This window comes from Drosophila eugracilis, unplaced genomic scaffold, assembly GCF_018153835.1.
Source record: "Drosophila eugracilis isolate 14026-0451.02 unplaced genomic scaffold, ASM1815383v1 contig_47, whole genome shotgun sequence".
NCBI lineage: Eukaryota > Metazoa > Arthropoda > Insecta > Diptera > Drosophilidae > Drosophila > Drosophila eugracilis.
In genome coordinates, this window is record NW_024573338.1 from 2,750,272 (window position 1) to 2,770,845 (window position 20,574).

The window sequence follows — 20,574 nt, forward strand, 5'->3', positions numbered from 1 at the left end:
AAACGAACTTCGCCCGAGAGGCGATTTAAAGTTCGACGCCCACAAATTTGCACCAGGTCGAGAGCGAGTGTCGAGAGCATGCCAAAAGTGGGCGGTGACCACAGGAAGCCGCAAAGTGGCTTTTTAATGCACAGCAGGAGCAGCAACAGGAGCAGAGTCAGTTCAACGGCAACAACGTAATCTACGACCAGTAGCAGAAGCAACAGCTAAAGTAACAAAAGTAGTGCTGTGCAACACTATTAAGACCAGCAACAGCAGCAGAAACAATTAAAGAAAACAGCAGCAGGTTGAAATTATATGGAGTTTCTGGGTTAAGAACTAAAAAGTCTTTGTAGTAATAGTAATATTCTGAATTAAATTTCTTGTGATTGTTTTAGAACAAGTGTGAAATACATTGTAGGTAAGCCAAAGTTAAGACGTTGTCTTTGAAATAAGTTTAAAAGATGTCTAAAATGGTTAGAATTAGTTTACAGGACGTCCAGTTTGAAAACACACATACATTGTTGCCTACTTTTAGGCACCTTTAAAAAATAATGTGCAAATCCTAGTGATGCTTACCATATTTCGACAAAGAGGGTAACGAAATATTTGTAATTATAACACAGGAAAACCGACAGCAACAACCGTTTACTAAAAAACAAGAAGACACCAAAATGTTGAGTTACATTAAAAACAGCCAAGTTAACAGCCACGCCAGCCGCAAAAATTGCAAGAACCGCAGCAAATAGTAAAGGGAATTTCAGACGGAATAGCAGGTATTTCAGCAATACATATACATACGAGTACATCCTGCACACACACACATATACACAAAGAGGAAGAGCGACATGCAATTATATATAAAAAATCAGGCAACAGCAGCGAGATGGATGAAAATCGGAAAAAAAAACAACACTCGCTGAAATTGCTTACTTTGCTGCCCACAAACACGCCCACATTGGTCGGGCCGTGGGCGTATCTGTGTGTATGAGTAGAGGATTGGTTGAGCATGTGTGCGTGTGCTTTGCAGGAGTATGTGGTCTGTTGTGTTAATTTAATTAAGGCCTTGTTTGCCCAGCTACAACGCAACAAATTAAATACACACACATATTTAAAGCCGATGGCGAAATAGGGTTTTATATACAAACGTTATATTCTTCAAGGTCGTGCTAATATATTTACTTACGACAGCCCAAGCCCAAGGCTTTAAAAATCAAACAAAATTCAAAGAATCAGGTTTCAGCATAAGCTACATAGTTTTTAGAGCTTGTGTTTAGGGCAAACAAAGCCATATGTTGGCCAAAACACAATTCGGACGGTTCATTAATAATTCAACAGGAGACGTGGGCAGCGCAAACCTTTTTCCATCAATAGCCAAAATGTTGCATATCTTACGGGATATACCATATATTATGGTTGGCTAGGTCAAAGCACAGAGAACTGGGACTAAAAAAGGGATATTTAGAAGAATTAACATAGACGAAGAGTGGATACTCTAACTGATAAAGTGTATGAAATGAAAATATAAATAAGTCCAAAAGGAAAGAAAAATGTTTATTGAAAAAGCTTTAAGTTTAACCTTACTTTAAAGTACTATCTCAGATCACGTTTGTTTATCTCTTAAAATCGTTTAACATATTCGATTGCTTGATATTGAAACATGTCACAGCTAAGTAACTTCTTTTTCATTTAACTATTTCATCAAAAAAATGTAGCAAACAAGATTTCCTAGATTTTAGACAACAAAATCCAGTGATTTATGAATCCAGGATTGCCGAAAACCAAACGGGGAACACCAAAGTAGCTGGCTGTATTATTTCTCACTTTTCCCAAAGAATTTCCAACACACACACCCTCTTATTATTTTAGACAGCTTGAGAAATTATTATATTTTGCTTTTAGCGTGATTGAAATGAAATTAAACTGCTTGCCAGGCACGCGTTTCAGTCGTCTGCCAGCTGCCAAGGACATGTGTTGACATAAACAAAATTAAAAGAAAGCGAAAAAAAAGGAGGAACCCTTAAAAAAATTAAGATAAACTAGAAGACAAAGTTGATGACGAGGCAGCTGGAAAAAAATGTTCATTTACAAAATGAAAATTTACTAAAGAGGCATAAAAAGAGGAGGAAAGCCCTAAACATATTTTCTCATGTATATGAAATATAAGCATTTTTCTCTGAAGGATCTTAATCGTATGTGCTTCGGGTTGCTGACAATTTGCGCGTCTTATTTATGGACAATTTTTTTTTATTGTCAGCTGCATTGCAGCACATATCCTTGTACTTATATATATGCTTATTGTATGTCTCGGTATGTGTGCGTTTGACAGGAAAAACCTTTTAAATCCTTGTTAACTTCTAAATGCTCGCTCAGGTTGCTTTTTGAGAACTCCCTCTCATATGTATACGTAAAGGACATTTATATTGCTCGTGGGCTTTGCTTTGTGTCATCAGCAGCGGTATTTGCTTGAAAGTAAAAAATATATAAATTGAAAAGCATTTGAGAAAAGTTTTTTCTTCTCTTTTTTTTTCTCCTTATAAATAAAGTGAAATTATGCTGATTGTTGGTTGAGCTTGTTGGATGCCTGGAGACTTTGGCAAATCGAAACAAATGAGTATGGAAATCGGTTTTTAGCTGCTAAGTGGAAATTATGTGTGCAAAGTCTCTAGGGGGATTTTGGTGGAAAATCAAACCCATGGGAAAAAGATACAGCAAAAAAAAAAATAAAAGTACAGACAATTTAAAATGTAAGGAAAAACGTTCGTGAAAGAGAATAGGAAAAATGAAAAGCTTAACCCTCACTTGCAACTCGTTGAGCAGCTTTAGCCTTATCCTCTGCCCCAGCCATTATTCATTCATTTATTCTTGGTTTTCATTTTGATTGCCAGCCAAATCTATGCAAATTAGCCAAGCTTAAGACAAAAATGCTTAACAAAAATGGGGGAGAATGAAAATAACATAAAAAAATTACTTATAAGGCATTAAAAAAATAGTTGGGGACTCCGAGGATGACCATGAAATGCAATGCAATTCACAGTTTTTCCAAGCTTTTCCCTCTAGAGAAGCTTAAGTGTAAATGCGGCATATAAATGAACTCATTTAGCTTGGCAGGGATGGCCCCAAGATAATATTTTTGCTATTTGAGAAATGTATTTTTCATTAATTTGAGACATTTAAATATTTACACAGCAACCAGGGGGGTGGGTGGTAGGTAGGTGGCTGCCCAGGGGGTGGTATAATTAATTGTTTGGCCTTCAAGTGGCTGACTGGAAATTTTTCACTTGGCTGGTAAATTATGCGAACGGTGCCGCATTTCACACTTTAAGCTGACAGCCGAAGGAGGTGAAGGAAGGCGGTTGCTGGGAAGGTGAAAATTTATGCAACGAAATTAATTCCATGCAAAAACAATTAAGTTAATTTAGCAAAAGGCGAGCCCCGGCAAAAGCGCAACAGCACAGAAATCAGGCTCAACTGAAATATAATAAACTTTTGTTGTTGTTGTTGTTGGAAAAGTCAGAGACGTAGTAGTAGTAGTAGAAAGGGGTAGATTGTTGTAAAATGCTTTAAATTTCCATCGCCATTTGGCATTGCCATTGCCTTTGCCGTTGTTTCGCCTGTGTGTTGTAATACAAACGCAATTAAAACCCGCTGAAGAGGCGCAAACAACAGACAGCCAAAAGGGGGGAGGTTGTAATATAAGAGGTGGGTAAGGGGGGTAGGGTGGCTGGACTGAGGGTGGAAAAGCGGGAGTACCAGGAGCCAGCCAAATGAAATGAACGAACAGAAAGCGAGAGAAACGACACCGTAAAACATTTAAATGCCGAAAAATAGACAAAAAAAAAAAGGAAAGGAATGAAATGGAAAGGGGTGGCGGCGGAAAAGCCGGAAAAAGGGGTGAGGGGTACAAAAAAGAGAAAGGCCGTGCGAGCGGAATTTCGCTTTCAAATTTGCGTTGGCGCGTGAAATATACTTGCAAATGTATGTGTATATTGTATTTGTATGTGTTTAAATGTGTGTGTTTGTGTGAAAGGATTGCGAATTTCACAGTCAATGCATTTAACGTTTGGAAAATGAAAATCAGGGTGGGTGTAGGGGAAAATGTTAACAACCAGTGTAATTTTACAGCTGAGCTCGGCCAGCCAAAATGCGGGGAATAAGCAAAAGGAAAAGTAAAGGGAGAAGGAATATTATGATTTTTAAATATATTTTATAAATTGGATATACCTTTTTGATTACTTAACTTTAAAATATAACTTAAGCCTAAGTATAAATTAAATTTTATATTCTTCTAACTGAAATTACCCCAATTTTCTCCCTGTGCACAAAGACAGCCTAAACTAGATAAGAGAACTTATCTCATCTCCTGATTGTTGTTTCATTTATCACGCAAATGTCAAGATCCGCTGGCGCAGCTCAAAATGAGTAGCGAAAAAAATACGTTTTTAATTGCATTTCAGCTCTTGCTGCTGCCGCTGCCACCCCCTCGTTGAGGTGTTAAGTGGCAAAAAGTTGAGATAGGGGAGTGGCAGTAGCCACCCCCATTGACATTGACACAACCCCTGGTTTCTCCTTTTGCAATTCTCCAATTTTCCAGCTGGCCAACTCACAGGCGTGCAATAAATTTTTCAATGTCATGCGTATCTTTTATAGAAAGCAAGAACACAGGCGAATGTCCTCCTCTCCTCCCTCTCTGAGGAGGTGTGGGTATCTCTAGCTAAACCCTTCGTCCTTCGTCTTTAGACCACTAAGCACCCAAACAGCAAAACAAACTTCCAATCAGAGACCCAAGTCAGTCACCCAACCACCCATTCCCCAACCCATTTTGACTGCGACTTTGTGATAAATGTGCTACAGCTTTTTGTCTTTACTTCATTTGAAGTTGGCTTGGCCAGCTGGAATCGGTTTTTCCATCTCCATTTCCATTCCTAGCTGGCATTTCCCGCTTCTACCTTCTCCGAAGTCCAAGTTCCTGCTGAAAGTGTTGAAGCAGCACTTTGGCAGCGCATCAACGCCAACGAGCCCCGCCCACTTTCGCCCCCCTTTCCAGTCTACTTGGAACCCCTCTTTAAGGGCCAACGGCATGTTTGCGTTTTTATCTGCGCTTTGCATGTGACTCCGACTGTCGGAATCTTGAACGTAGTTTTCAGTGATGCCCTGAAAGGGGTTACTTTAAATGTGGGAAAAGGCTTAATAAATTATTTAATATTATTAAGATTTAATACTCTTAAACTTAATTTAAGAAACTATCATATTAAATTACTTAAAAATATGGGTTAGGGTAGGGAGAAGTAATATTAAAGTGAACTTTTAAAGAATTTTTGGAATCTTTATTCCTTTTTCAGCCTTAAACAAACATTATTATCAACGATCCCAACTACTAATACCCCTTAATGCTGAGGGAGCAATTATTATTCGGTAGAGTATTAAAAACTTCAACCTTTAAGCATCCCCTTCAGTGTAGTGTTTTTTATTTTCTTTTTTATCTTGCGCACAAGTTACATTTTTAATCGCGCCTTTGAGACTTCATTAGTGCAACAGCAGCCAGGAGAGCAGAGTAGAGCAGAGCAGAGCAGAGCAGCCACGTAGCAAAGAGGGGAGTTGTAAGGGGTGATATAGAAAGAGGATATAGCGAGACTGAAACATGTGCGACGTTGTTTCAAGTGCAGCTGATGCTCCTGCTGCTGATGGCTCCCCTCATCATACTACCATTCCCAGTCCCATTCCCATGGCAGTTTCCATTCTTGTTGTCTGCCAAATGGCGCATGAAACACAGGCAAAGACAACACTACTATCAACCTGTCTCGTTCCTGCACGGTTAAAGCTATCTCTCTCTCTCTCTCTCTCGGCGAGTCTGTCTGGGCACTTGGCTTTAGTGTTGAAGTGTTGTCTCTGCTTTTTGCTGGAAACCCTTTCTCTTTCTTGGCTCCAATGAAGAGTGTTTGTCTTGAGCTTCAAGTGTGGCAGGTTGTGATTTTTATTTAAAGTTAAGTAAACAAAAATAATGTCCATAAACCAATCTCGGTTATTTTTGGTATCTTGAGCAATTTATGGCTGATATTTGTTCACGCACTTAACATGACTTTGCAAGGCAACAAAAATAAAATAAAAGGGGAAAGAACCGAAATAAAAACACCTTTTCTGCAGTGGAAACTCCTTCGCCCGGACCACATGTCGTATGCGTGTTACGTGCCTTACTTGGCAAAACATAAAATATGCATAAATTCCAGCATATTTCACGTTTCGTTTCGCTCCACTCTTGTCATTGCTGGCGTGGAGTCGTAAAAACTCAACATCAGCCAAAAGAATTTCAACACACAAAAATGTTTTCTATATATATATATATATTCTTGTACAATATTTTCATTTCATTTGCAGCTTATTGACAATTGACATGAAATTGCCATTTTCTTCACCGTGGCTGTTGCTTCTTTTATGCCTTTGTTATGCGACTGCAAATAAAGTAATAAAAAGTTTAAGTCAAATCACAGCGCCACACCGTAATGAAAGCATAGAACATGCAACAAAATGTTGAACATTTTCTAACCGAAATGACACACAACATTGACATTTTGCCGTCCTTAGTCGTGAGTCATTTTCCATAGAAAGCGTTTCGTATCAGGTATTCTTGGGAAAAGTAAAAGGAAATAGTTGAAATTTTCCTTAGCCCTGCAAATATGATAAACATTTTGTGGGTTCTCTTTGTGGGGGTAACTGCAACCCTTCGACTAATTGGGTCTTAGCCCGGCTGATATACATATAACTTGACTTTGAGACTTCAATTCTCAGTCACCCTTTTTCTGGTTTTTTCTTCGCTTTTTCCGAGTAAAGCTCTTAAGTCTTTAGACTATCCATCTATCTGTCTCTTCTTTTGCAGATTTTTCTGATTTCTTTTCGCCCCCCAAACTCACTCTCTCCTGGCTGTCATGTGATATCTGGCAGCTAAAAAATTCTATTGCCACTCCTCTCTCTTTTGATATATCTCAAAATCCCAGCAATCTGTTTGCCAACCAAGTGAAACCGAAGAAGATTTATGGTGTCTCAAAAAAAAAAAAAAGGACAGAAAAGGAACACATTTTGTTGCCTAGGTGTCAAGTAGCGTATATAACAATTTGTAAATAATATTTTTTATTGAAATCCAAGACTTTTGACGGGCATTTTCAATCAGCAAACTGTTGCTATATAACCCTGTTCTTGCCCCTGTTCCTCCTTGGGATGTTTATAAATCACGACGATGATGTCGTTGCTCGTCCTGACTAACTGGCTAGCTGAAGACATAATTAATTAGCTTTTAATGCTGCTGCCGAGACAAGAGATAAATCCCTAGCCAAGGAATGCCTCTGGCAGTTTGTTCCCACGAACTGGGAGAGAGAGATAGAGAGTGCATTTAGTCAGACGGAAAATGATGCCGGGAAATGCCAGGGCAGCAGGCAGGGCGGTTGAGCTTGTGAATCTGACAGACAGACATATATGCCGTATCCTTTGTAGACATTTCGTTAAAAGTTAGCACAGAGCCACTGCCAACAATCAAATCAAAAGCAAACAATGGGCAAAAATGTAAGAAAACATAACCAGAGATAAGCGGCTTCAGTTCAGGCAAAAAAGATGGCGACAGACGGAAACGCAGACGGGAAAAATACAACAAGAAAAATGAAAAAAAAACAGGACCTCGCCAAAAGGAACAAGACAACGCTGGCTGAAATGGGAGTGCAAATGTCGGCGTGTCCTTGTCCACGCCCTGGGTCCTGCTCGCCATTTCCCCGACTGTTGTCTGCTGCAAATACCGCAACATGTACTCAAGCAGATAATGTTAAATACCACTCGAGAACGTATAGCAAAAGCAAAGCAAAAGGACCAAGCACCAGGAGCAGCAGCAGCAGCAGCACCAACGACAGCAAAGGAAGCAGCAAATCCATGGAACAACAAAAGACATAAGCGCTATAGCGGGCTCTGCTCTTGGCCAGAACTCAACTGGCCTGTCGTCCCGAGTCTGCAATTGGTATTTCGGATGGAGTATGGGATCATGGGTCTTAAACTGGAAACTGGGAACTGAGAACTGGTACTGGGAGTGCGACTGGAACTGGACGAGCAGTTAAAAGGACACCAGCAAAGGACACATGCAGAATGCGAAAAACGAAACCGAAAGCAGCGAGAGCAGTGAGAGAAATTGAGCATCCAGAAGGGAATTTACTTTAAATTAAGAATTTTTTTATGTCTTTCCAAAACAAGGATATGAATACCGAATTGTATTTAATTTTTTAATAATTTTTCAAGAACGAAAAGTCAAATTAAGTTTAAATTTCCTAAATCCCTTCTCTCTGCAAACTTAAATCTCTTAAATTGTTTATCTTGTTTAGCTTGATCTTCCTTCCTACAACAAGTCCCTAACCCTGACCGCCTTCTTGTCCAGTGTAAGACTGCGCCAGATCCTGGAGCACCCAATCCACCCGCTGCTTTGGCCTGTCCTGGCCAGTCAGACACATAAAGCGAAACAAAAGTTCAAAGACACGCCGAACTGGGGAGACATTTCCGAGGCGGCACCACCAGCACCTCCAGCTGCTGCCGCAGCTTCACTCAGTTAGCTGATTTTGTTGCTACTTCTGCCGCTTCGGCTGAGCCGGAAAATTTAAGCGTAACATTAAATAATTTACAAACAAATGGCGCGACGCCGCCTCCGCCATCTCCGCTGTCGTTGTCGACGTAGTCGTGTTCGGCTTAATCGCCGGAAGTACGCAAAAAACCCAACTTGAATGGGGATCCCAGCCAGCTTTTTCAGTTAGGGGGAAGAGTAGGGTGAATGGCGGTCGTTAGATTGGTGGGGCAGAGTCACAGGGCCAGGGTCGTCGACGCATGTGCATGTGGCAGAAAGCGAAGAAAATCAATAAAACGTGCGAGGATGCGGCGGTTTTGCTTTTTGCCACTTTTACTTTTGTGACGAGGAGTCAGTCGACTGCTGGCAGGACAAGCAGCTTCCGATGTCGTCCTGCAGCCTTCGTTCTTCCTGCTTTGTCATTTGTTTGGCCTGCAGCTAAATTTGCCTGTCTATGTGGTCCTCTTGCCTCGTGCTTCTCCCAGGCTCTCCCTTATTTCATCCTGGTCTCCCCTTTTGTACTCCCAAACACACACATACACACTCCCAGTCAGTGGCCAGGACTTAGGTGTGGCTTCTGGCAGCTGTTTCAGCTCTCGTCCTCGCTCTTTCTGTGCGGGCAACAAAGTGCAACAAACCGAATTGAAAACGGAAAATTTGCAATGCCACGCAGGCTGTGAATGCTCTCAGAAGCAGTAGTAATGGTTCTTAAAGAAAGAAGCGAAAAAAACGTTAGGTTAAAGCAACAAGTTATATTTTACGACCCAAAAATACAGCTCATTAAGGGTATTTTCCCCCTAAACTTCCCAGAAAACCTTTTTCCTCAAGTTAAATTTCCACAAAGACCAAAAAAATTGGGAATTCGGAGAAACAGAAGATCTCAGACTTTGGGAATGGGTCCTGACAAGCGTTAATCTCGAAATAAAATATTTGTTATGCACGGCATCGGAAGGGAAGGCTTCGGAGGACTAAAAGCGGGCGCAAATTCAACCACCAAAAATTCGTAGCATACTTAGGAGCTCACCAAGTCGTGAACTGTTCCTTGGGCTTTTTGTCCCTTCTTTTTTTTGTGGATGTGTGTGTGTGTGAGTTTGCTGATTATCTTTGGCGGCATAGGAAAAGCAAAAGCAAAAGCAAAAGCGACTTTCCATAGACTTTGCATAAATTTTCAACTGCACAAAAGTTTTTCGAACACACTCAGACGCTCGAATGTTTTGGGATATCTTTTACTTCTAAGCTCTGGCAAATTGACAAAGAACTTCACTTGAGTCCTGAATTTTCTGTGGCTTCTTTTGCTTTTCCTTTTTTTTTTTGTCGTGGGCCAGGTGTGTGTTTATCCTGTCAATGTCTCGCAGTCGTCTCGTATATTTGCATATCAACTATGCTAAGGGGCTTGGTGGAGTAGGGGCTGGGGGCTTGTGTAACACGCTAACATTCTGTTTGTATTTCATTAATATTTCAGAGGTGGCGTTGTTTGAAATCAAAACATAAATATTAACATACACGAATTGAAACGCTGTATCGCCGCCAGCGCATTTCCTGCCAACTTCACACACACACACATAAGGCCACAGAAAAAAACAAACAAAAAATAGAAAAAATTTCAGAGAACCCTAACCGAAAAAAGTAGAACTGAGAAAAAAATATGATATAAATGCCGCCCGCAGAAACCGCAAACCAAACAACAAATACCCGGCACACCAAACACTCACCCACTCTCACACACTCACACACACACACTACAAATAAAAATATGTTCCAAAACTCTGAAACAAAAACGTAGAGATGAAAATAAACGAGATTTAACCCGCCGCCCGGCAATGCAAGGCAAATATTTTTGTCTAGCACGAATTGGATTTGCAATTGGGATTGAGATTGGGATTGGGATTGGTATTGGGATCAGGATTGGGAAACGGAATTGTACATTTTCCAGGCGGCGGAGATTCTGATTTGCTTGTTTTTCATTTAACACGCAAATATTTTGTGGCATGCAAACGATTTTGTTTCATAATTTTAAGCAAATACCGAATATACGACGGCGGTGGCATGGGGAATTGACAAGAAACACACAAGAGTTAATTATAAAAGTGATATTTATTATTTATCGGCCAGAGATAAGGCCAATTAAAGCTGGCAGATTTATGTGGGCTGTGATTGCAAAATACGGATTTATTGAAAAATAAATAAAAATACGAAATTTATTATGCATGTTAGAGGTCTTTCGAGCTAGAAATGTGATTTGAAAGCTGATTTTAATAAATCAAGGACTTTATGCATAAAAATATGTTAAAATAAAAAGTTAATAAATTTCACTAATTTTTGTTTTTTTCTTCTCTTTCCAGGTAAGTGCCAGAGGCCTTGATCACCTCCTTAACTTGCAATCGATGTTCCATCAATGTTTTCCTCGCTCTATCTATATGCACATCATCCTTCATTCAATCATTAGTTCATTACCCGCATCCGATCTTTCATTTCCATCATTTTTTTAACGTAGTTAGTTCCCTTAACTAACACTTTCGTAAAACCCGGAAATGTAATATCTATCTGTGTGTGTGTGTGTGTTTTGTCGTCGTGATTGTCGTTACAAATTGTGGTAAATATTTAAACATTTTCATTATCATTTCGCAGACAAGCGTTGGAAATCTGTCAGAGATTTGCCAAACCGCCAAAAACAATTTGTGTGCCTAATTAAAAATTTAAATTACATCAAATAGAAGGCGGGTCGAGCATAAGGGGCGGCGGCGGGGCGTGGCATGGCTCAGCAATTTGTGCGTGTGACAAATTTTGGCTGGCGAACGAAGGCCGAGGCGAAGTTGCAGCCATTATGACATGCATTATGGTTGCGATGGGTGGCCAAAAAGTGGGCAGAGGGAGACAGAAAGAGCGGGGAGAGGCATACTCCGGAAGGACCAAGGACGAGGCAATATGCCACATGCTGCTGCCACACTAATTTGTGCGTTGTGCCAACTTGGGTGCGAAAAACACAGAGAGCGACGCCGCCAAAAACTTTTGCCCAGTCGTAGGAAGGTCCTTTGCCACGCCCACTACCCAACCCAATGTTCCCGAGACCCCCTCGTTGAGTGCAGAAATTAATTGCATTAGAAAAGTTACCCCAAAGTAGAGAGAGGGGAAGCGAAGGAGTAGGAGAGTGAAAGCTGCACATGTGCCCCGGCAAGTTGCGCTTATTTAAGTTTAGAAATGCCTTGGCAAAGTTGCCACCTCCACCAACTCCTTCCGAATTTCGCCGAACAAACGTTTGTCAGCAAACTTAATTTCTGAACTTTTGCCGAGGCAAATGGCAGAGCCAATCCCCAATTTTCCTCAGTAGCAACACTCCTCCTCCTCCCTCGCCCCCTTCTCAATTTGGGTGCTTACAAAATGCTCGTCACCAAACTTGAGCTGCGCTTTTTCAACGTCCTTCCCCAGTTGCAAGTTCCGAGCGATGCGAAGGATGTTTGTGCATATTTTAAAGGCGAAACTTGCCAGACGCACATTTTACATAAATGTTGCACTTAAATGCACATTTTGTCATAATGTTGCCCTGCGCCCCACCGCTGGGACCAGAAGTGCTTTCTAAGGGGTTTCACTAACAAAAAGAAAAAATATAAGAAAATTCCCTGCCTTTAAGCTGCCTCGGAACTTGCAACTTGGCAACAAAATTAAGATTCTTGTCTGGGCAAGTCTATAACAATTTTCAATAAATAACATTTTGTTTATTTTTGCCTGCAAAAATATTTCTCTCAAGGGTTAAAAGAAAACTTTGTAACTGGAGGGCGAGAGCACTTTGTGCAGTGAAATGGAAATGAAAACTGTTGCCAAATGAAGGTAATGCCAGGGGTTTTTTTCTTTATATCCTTTGGGTGAGTGCGTATGCGAATGTATGAGTATGACTGGGTGTTTTCATGTGTCGCTTGTTAGTGCAATTGCAATTGCTATTGCCGTTGAAGAGCGAGACAAACGAGGCATTGCATCTGCCCCTGTCCCTGTCCCTGTCTCTGTTCCTTTTGCCGAGTCACTTTGTATTGAAATTAGACACATTTCCGTTCAATAGAGAATGCCAACGGCTGCTGGCAACCCTTCCTCATCCTTTTTACCTTTTTTTAGCCGACCCTTTTGTTAAGCATTGATATGCTACAGGGAAGGGAAGTCGAATAGAACTGAAAGTGGGAAAAGGTAAAGAGATAAATCAAATGAAACTGTAAACAGTATAAAAGGACGAGTTGTATTTTATAATAATATTTATAGCGGCTTAAATAAGCAGGCATAACTAATTTCTAAAATCATTCCACTGTTATTTTCTTGCCCTCGACTGTAAAATGCAGTCTTTTGCACTTGGCTGCAGCTGCAAAGTATGCTATAGATTTTTGCTCGAGCGCCTCGCACATCCTGAGGTAACGATAACGGTAACGGGTGTATGATTGTGGATGGGCGGGCATAACGAATGGGTGGCTGGGCGGCAAAGAGTGCGTGTTGGCTGAATGGTAAATGGGAGGGGTACGAGGAGGTGCAGCTGCCTGCTGTCTGTCTGTCTATCTGGCGACACTCGTTGACATTGGGGGCGACAATGCGTCAAGGCAGTCTTCCCTTCGACCTCCCACACACTCCCCTCTCTTTTGAGTCACTAATTTGCATATTTATGCAATTATACGCTACCTTTTGTGCCAGCCAACGGTTTTTGTACGTACATCAACCCTTTTTTCGGTACCCCAAAAGCGAACTCAACCTCAACAGTTGGTCGCCGGTTGCCGGGAAAACAGTCCCTGGAATATAGGAAGTACGGGCTGGGGCAAGGCAAGGGGTAGAGGCAGTGGCACAGGCACAGCATGTCACTTGTCACGCCAAACACGAACACGTTAAATGTCAACAATGAAGTGACGCAGCACGGCAACAGGGGGGTTAAGGCGGCCAGGAGGTGGGCAGTAAGGGTTATGGTGGGCGAGCGGCTATAGTAGTTGGGTGGATGAGCGGTCATTGTCCCCTTGCGCGCCTACCAACTGAGACAACATCCGCAGCGATTCGGATTTAAAAGGCACTGAGAAGAAATATAAGATGTAGGGAAATAAAAAGTTAAAAGTTTTTGAAACTAAAAATTAGGTTTTTTAGATTTTTGAGAAGGAAAAATTTTATATTTTATATTCTGGAATTTCTCAATAAAGATTGTTCCTGATAAATCTAGATCTTCATTTAAAGATAAATATTTTAAAATTTAACCACTTTTCCTCCCAGTGCAGCACCCTTCAAACCCTAATCCCGCCACCGTCCTTTGCCCCCTGACATTTGACACTGTCACAGCGTTTAGTGATTTATTTGATGGTGACATGCGTCGCCGTTGTTGCCCTTCTAAAAAACTGGAAATAGGAAAAGGAAAATATTTCGGAACGGAGCAAACATTTTTGCTTAATTTTTGTTATTTCTATTTACTTTTTGTGCAGGGAAGGGGACAGAGAGAGAGATGGGTGCTCTCCTTCTATTAAATGCAAATGAAGTTATGAAAATTGCTCAGCAGCCCTCAAACCGCAGCATTGTTGCCGCGTGCCAGCCAAAAAAAGGAAAAAGGGTCCTGGCGATATCTTCAGCAAATGATCTCAATCGAGGGGAGGCGAGCATTATGAAAATTGCATAATTTTGCCATAAGGGTTGTGTGCTGCCGCCATCGTACTATAAAATCCCCGCCAATGGCACTTCAATTAGAGTAGCAAATAAAAACAAATATAAACAACATTTTGTGGCGGGTTCAAAGTTTCCAACTGCACCATCAGCTTCAGCTCCTTTTGAGACTTTTCCCAAATCCGACAAGTTTATAATCTCGATGGGGAGAACGGAAGACAAGATCTTGGCCCCCGACTTGTATGTCAACAGCTTTAATTCGGCCTTTCATTGGCTGCTATTGCTGCCGTTCGCTTTTCAATTACCAGCTCAATGGCTTCTGGTGAAAATCCTGGCAACAATGCGCCAGGATGCTGTGGCAGCCAAATAGTTGCACTTTTCCAAGGAGCCAACGTCTGGCTGGCTTTTACTATACTCTCGAACACCGCCAACACCCACTCCACTCCACACTGCCGCAGCTCACAGCTTTTCAGCTTCAGCTTTTCAACTTTCAGCTTCATTGAGCAATGGACATTTATTGTTGCTGCGCATTAAGGCATTAGCAGGAGGTTGGCTCGGAAGGGGATCATAAAATGAGAACCAGGAGCAGGAGCAGGAGTTCCGGGTGTTATGAACGTATTTTTGACTTTGTTCGACACTTTTATTGCCCCAAGTGCAGCGTTTACATTAAAGTCAATCGTTGGCTTAATGTGTCCTGTATAATTCAATGCAAACCTTAAAAGGATGCAATAATTGTGGTTATAAAAATTGGGAAAGGATAAAGGTAAAGTCCTTTAAATAGAAACCCCAAATACAGACTTAAGAAGTTTAAACTTCTTGTTTGCCATCTCCCAGTTGCCCCCAATTACTGTTATTCTATTTATTTATTTAGCTGGTTAATTTCTTGCGGCATTTGCAAGGGGTCCTGGCCTTTTTCGATCCGTCTGCATAAACTTTTTGACAGCAAAAAAGCTGAGGGAATGGATATGATGATGAGTTGCAAGGGGGTTGAGAGTAAAAAGGTGGAGCACATACAGCAAAAATTCCTTGCCGTGCCTTTGACTGACATGATTATAAGTTTGTCTGACTCTGAGTCTGAGCCTGAGTCTGTTGCCATCCCGAGTCCTGAGTCAGAGTCTCAGTCTGGATCTCGTCTCGGCACGTTAACTCAAACGAAACTAATTTAATGCGCTGCAAAAGTATTCAAACAATTGCACAAGGCGACGCCCAAAGTGAAAGCAGCCAAAGCCAGAGCTATACGAGTACAGGGGAAAAAGAAAGTTAAATAAAATAAAATAAAACAGAACACAGGGATAACAAAAACTGAAAGAGGAACATAGATGGATCAGGAGGGGGGGAACCAGAACAACTCGTGCTCACATCAAACGAGCGAATTTCATTTGCCATCCAGCGAAAAGGAAAAAGTTTTTGTCTTCCCCCGTTAACTCCCTGATATATATATATTTTCCTTTTTTAGAAATATACTTATGTATAGAAATTTCGTGTTCTGTCCATGAAACAAATTCAATTGTTGGGGCGTGTGCATGATGATGGGGCCAAAGGGGGCGGGGCTGGCGAGAGAATGTTAACAATTTTATTTATGTTTGCTTTGAACTTGTCTTCATTATTTGTCAACGACAACAAATACAGCAGGCAGCTGTTATTCCATTAAATATATTCCTCCGAATTCAGCTCATTTGGTTTAACACTTTAAAATGCAGAAAGTAAAGGGAGTTTAGGGTTAAGCCTAAGCATTAAATATTTTGTATTATTTAAATATAAAAACAAACCCCAATTAATGACCACTTTTGGTTTAAATTTTCCTCAGTTTGAAATTAAAATTAGCTTAAAAAGTTCTCCCTCCCCCCAAAACCACCGAAAGCCATTACTCACGAACAACCATTAGGGCACCTTTAAGGCCCCAAACCCACACATGAAATATTTCGGCACAAACTAAATACATTTGTGTTAATTTCCACACACACACACACTCTTAACAGGAGAGAGGGCTGCCTAACCCTTTCGGAAAAATTTGCATATGTGTGGCTGCCCCTTCAAAGGGAAGAGCCAAGGGAAGTGAAGAAGTATGAGCCACTCATACATCAAACTATTAAAAGCCTCGTGCAAAAGCCTCCAGGGCATCGCAACGCAGCCACAACAACCACCTTTGGCATTAGAAAAGGGAGAACCCCAACACTCACACACAGCGTGGATGTCCTGGGTGTCCTTTCTGTCTTGCAGGCATTTGTCAAATGCTGTTGCGAGGCTTCAGCGAGACTCCAGGGCAAAAGTTGCCTGCCAAAATAGCAACAGTTTTTCCATGAACCAAAAAGAGGAGCAGGAGCCGGAGCAGAAGCGGGAGCGGGAAAAGTTCTCCAGCAGCCGAATAACTTACCGCAAAGCCCACCACCCTCTCAACTCCATCCCAAAAATTTCACCCCCTTCTATAAAAAGTTTAAGTATATTTGTGCTTAGAGATTGGGAGTGGTGGAAACGGAAGTGGGCGGCAGGTGCACATATTTACATATTTTTTGGTCTGGGCCCTTTGGATATTTGCGGGCAAATGATTTTAAGCCTTTTGCTTTGGCTTAGATTGTTTCTGGCTCCCCAGACGAGAGCTGCTCACTAAATTAGTTTCATTTATCTACCGGGTGGTCCTCCATAACGTAACGTAACGTTGTTCCCTCACAAAAGTTTTCTAGATTGCAAGATTTCGTGTCTTTATCTTTTTTTTTTTTGTTTAAGAGGAGGAATAGCTTGGCTCACGTAAATTTCCACAGTCGACCCAGACATCATAAACAATCCATGTGGCTATCATAAATTGCTTTTCTTTTGGCCATTTCCCCTCACATTTTCTCAAATCCAAACAAAGTCTGGGTCATTTTTTATGCCAAACCAGGCCAGACCAGACCAGACAGCGGGGGCGAAAATAATGGGAAACTTTACCATGGGTCTTAGAGGCAATTAAAATAAATTATGATGTGCAGATTTACGAAAATTAAGAGATTGTTTTTCCTGCCACTTAAAGCGGAGTCTGGCAGCAAAAGTAAACTATGGAATTACGTAATAAAAGGAGCGAAGCAAAGGGATAAGTGAAATCAACTTGCAGGTTAAACGTCTCCTATCTGTGGAAGGTCCCCAGGATCTGTGGAAGGAGGGCAACACGTGCTGTGGCCTCATCAGCAGTCAGAACACCTGACGCGACCACCACCCCCCAAAAACACACACACATTGGCATTAAGTGTGTATGTAGGGGGAGGGAAAGGGATTTGCCTTTGGTTTTTCGAGGCGAATCCTGGCTCCTTGGGCAATCAAGAATTCAGGTCATGTGCATGTGAACTCAATTAAGCAGCACATAACTTACAAACCGGATTACAATCATCATCATCAACAACATCTGAGGGCGGCGGTGGGACCTGAGAGCTGGGACCTTTTGTACCGCCAGCATGGAAGATCCTCTCCTCGTTTCGCATGCAAAGCAGTGGCCGTAACAGTTGGACCTTTGGATGCCTTTCGGTTGCCTTTGACTTTTCAACCAACGGAATATGTTGCTCATCCGCCCGTTGCTCCGGTACCACCTCGTTGGCCCTTAACCTTTTTCGGGTGCAAAACAATTTGCAACCATAAATTGTAGACCATTTTGAGGGTAAGGTCAACAACAGCTGTCGATTGTCGAACTTATTTCGCATGTAGTGCAGGATATGAGAATTTTCACTTGAATAATTAATTGAACGTAACAGTTTTTTGGGCACAATGGTGGTTGGGTTGGGTTGGGATTTTCCCTTGTTGCGGTTGCCTGTCCATCTGTCCATAAATGTGTGGCCCAATGTCTTGTCCTGTCTTGTCTTGTGGCGACTCCATCCTTTACCCTTTTCTTAATTAAGCCATATATATACACCAGCAACTCCTGTGGAATTGGTGTTTTCCAACATTTCGGGGTTGATTACTACTTCCACGACTCTTCTGCGAAATTCATTTTTTCATAAGCCGCTTTCGAGAGTCGCCGTCGCCACCGCCGCCGCCGCCGTTGCCGCAACAGGCAAAACAACATTTAAGCCTTTTCGTGATAAGCATTTAAATAAATTAAATCCAAATCCGCTTTCAACCCCCAACCCCATTTTGGATTCTAACCGCATGCGAGAGCTCTAATGAAAAATAGCGAGAGTGCCGGGCATAAACAAACACAAACCGACACGGCGACAAAGCCAAACGAAAAAAAAGTAGGAAAAAAAGATTGCAGGCGACATAAAGATTTGTCAACGTTGATAAACAACAACAAAGGCCAGAAATGCGACGCGACTGGATTGCTGTATGCGAGTATGTGTGTGTTTGTCTGCTTTGTGGTAAATTTTCACTGTCACCCTTTCCCTTAGTGTTGGTTGGGAGAGCTCAAGGGGGAGTGGATCTCCGGCGAACAAACAAAACCGAATCAAATGTGCAACTGTTGCGGGCAGTGTTGCTGCCTCAGCTGTCGCTTTGATGGAAAGTGTCAATCTGCCGATGAAGAGCATCCAAATGACAAGTGTTAGGTTATAAGGGAAGCTATGATCAAAGGGGTTACCCTATAAGGGTTGCCCTAATGAATACATCCTATATGAAGAAGCAAGTAGATCTATCAGTAGACCATGAAAAGACAGTAGAAATCCTTCAATCTGTTTTGATTTGATTCCATTTAAAGTGATCTTTCTTTAAAAACTCCCCAAACATTATCTAGTTTTACTGTTAAACACATATATACCCCTTAGTATCCAGCGTACAGGGTACTAAATAGCGATTTCCTCGCCACAAAATAGGTGCATTCCCGAGCGCTGTTAAGTATGCTATATTAATTTGCATTGTGCAGATTTGCATTGACGCTCTTATTTCAATCGCACTGTCTGCGGCTAAATGCATGCCATTTGGAGTGTGAGCCTTTGGATTGATGTGACATTGATGCCATTTTGGTGGCACATTCGAATGGAATGTTTATTGCCAGCTTTGTTTTCCAGCGATCAAAATACTTTTCTAAGCAGCATTTATCACCTCCAGCCCCTATAATCAAGGCAAAAACCCATCAATTCAATCAGAATTCTGTCGCACAGTGTCCACAGAGAACGATGGTTGCATACGTTGCCATTAGAGATAATCACTTTTGCATTTTTAATGCCCACCCACGGACAACTCCGGACACATAAAATGAAATTGCAATTGCCAGAGCGCCAATAGCTTTGATAAGCCATAATCATTTCGATAGGGAATGGGTAAAGGACGGAAATGTGAGAGGGGAAATTAGCATAATAAATGCTAAAGTCGTGGGCTCCATAAAATTTTATTAATTTGCCAACTCACACAAAAACGGAGCCACTCAAGGGCTTAACAGATTTACAGCTCACAAAAAGCCAACGCCAACGCCAAAGCCATAAATACTGCAATGCAAAAAAAGCGTGCAAAAGTGCACTAAAAGCAGACAACGAATGACTCATGCCGTGGCGAATGTTTCTTTGGGGCATGTGTGTTTGTTGTATGCCACTTTCTAGGTCAGCCAATTGGCAAGTGCACTAAAAGCCAAATACACACACAAACGACAAGCAAACGGACAGATAGTTGTCAAGCGGCCGTCGACGTTTGCACCGTTCAACGGGGCTAGGTATGCCGAAAGGGGCGTGTCCAGCCCATTGTCAGCCCCTTTGGATACCCCATGCAGCCACACCATCCATCCATATGCAAGCGCCTCTTGCACCTTGTGCGCCGGCTGTCAACAGTGTCTAACGGGTTGCCCTGGGCCCGAACTGACAAGTGTGTACGCCTCGCAGATGGCTGGCAGATTGCGATTCCTGGCTGCAGACAGTGGACTGAAAGAAAAGTTTAGGAATATTTAATATTTGGACATAAAACCTACCTTATTCGCTGCTTTTTCAAGCCAAGTCTGTAGACTAAAAGTTTTAAGTTTAAACTATTATTATCTGTAAGTCGCTTAATTCAGTAGAAATAGTACTCTTCCTTCCATTAAGAGTATATATTTCATACAATTTATTTCATTCATTTTTATATCTAATAACCTTCTTTTCTCTGAGTGCCAAGAGGCCGACAGAGAGCAGCATGTATGCACTTTTCGGCACAAAAACATGGGCAGACATTGTGTCTGGGCCCGTGTTTTTGGCTGGCTTCATTAGGAAGAAGGGTGCACTTGTCTGTTGTCTGTCTGTTGACTGCCGTTGCCTTCTGCCGCTGTTGCCGTTTCCACATTTCTACATTTCCACTGCCAAAGTGCCAACAGGCAACAGCCAACTGCCGGCTGTCTTTCTGTTTGCCATTTGCTGCTCTGTTCTCTGCTGCTGCTGCTCCTCCTCCTCCCCTTGAACACAAACTATTTACGTTGACGCATACTGGGACACAAAACGCCCACTTGGGCACACCCAACTTGAACCTACACATCACCTACC

General features: G+C 41.8%; 1 protein-coding gene across 12 annotated transcripts in view; it reads left to right on the plus strand.

Annotated features, from left to right (window-relative positions):
• LOC108115595 (sterile alpha motif domain-containing protein 5) overlaps positions 1–20,574 on the plus strand; it is a 158,467-nt gene that overhangs the window by 109,206 nt on the left and 28,687 nt on the right. The window contains exon 5 of one of the 12 annotated variants that reach the window (XM_041819207.1): positions 10,909–11,285. The exons of the other annotated variants lie outside the window; for them this stretch is intronic. Coding sequence (XP_041675141.1) covers positions 10,909–11,055 — 147 coding nt within the window. The 3' untranslated portion in view covers positions 11,056–11,285. Of the gene's footprint in view, positions 1–10,908; positions 11,286–20,574 lie in introns of those variants that run through there. 12 annotated transcript variants of the gene reach the window in all.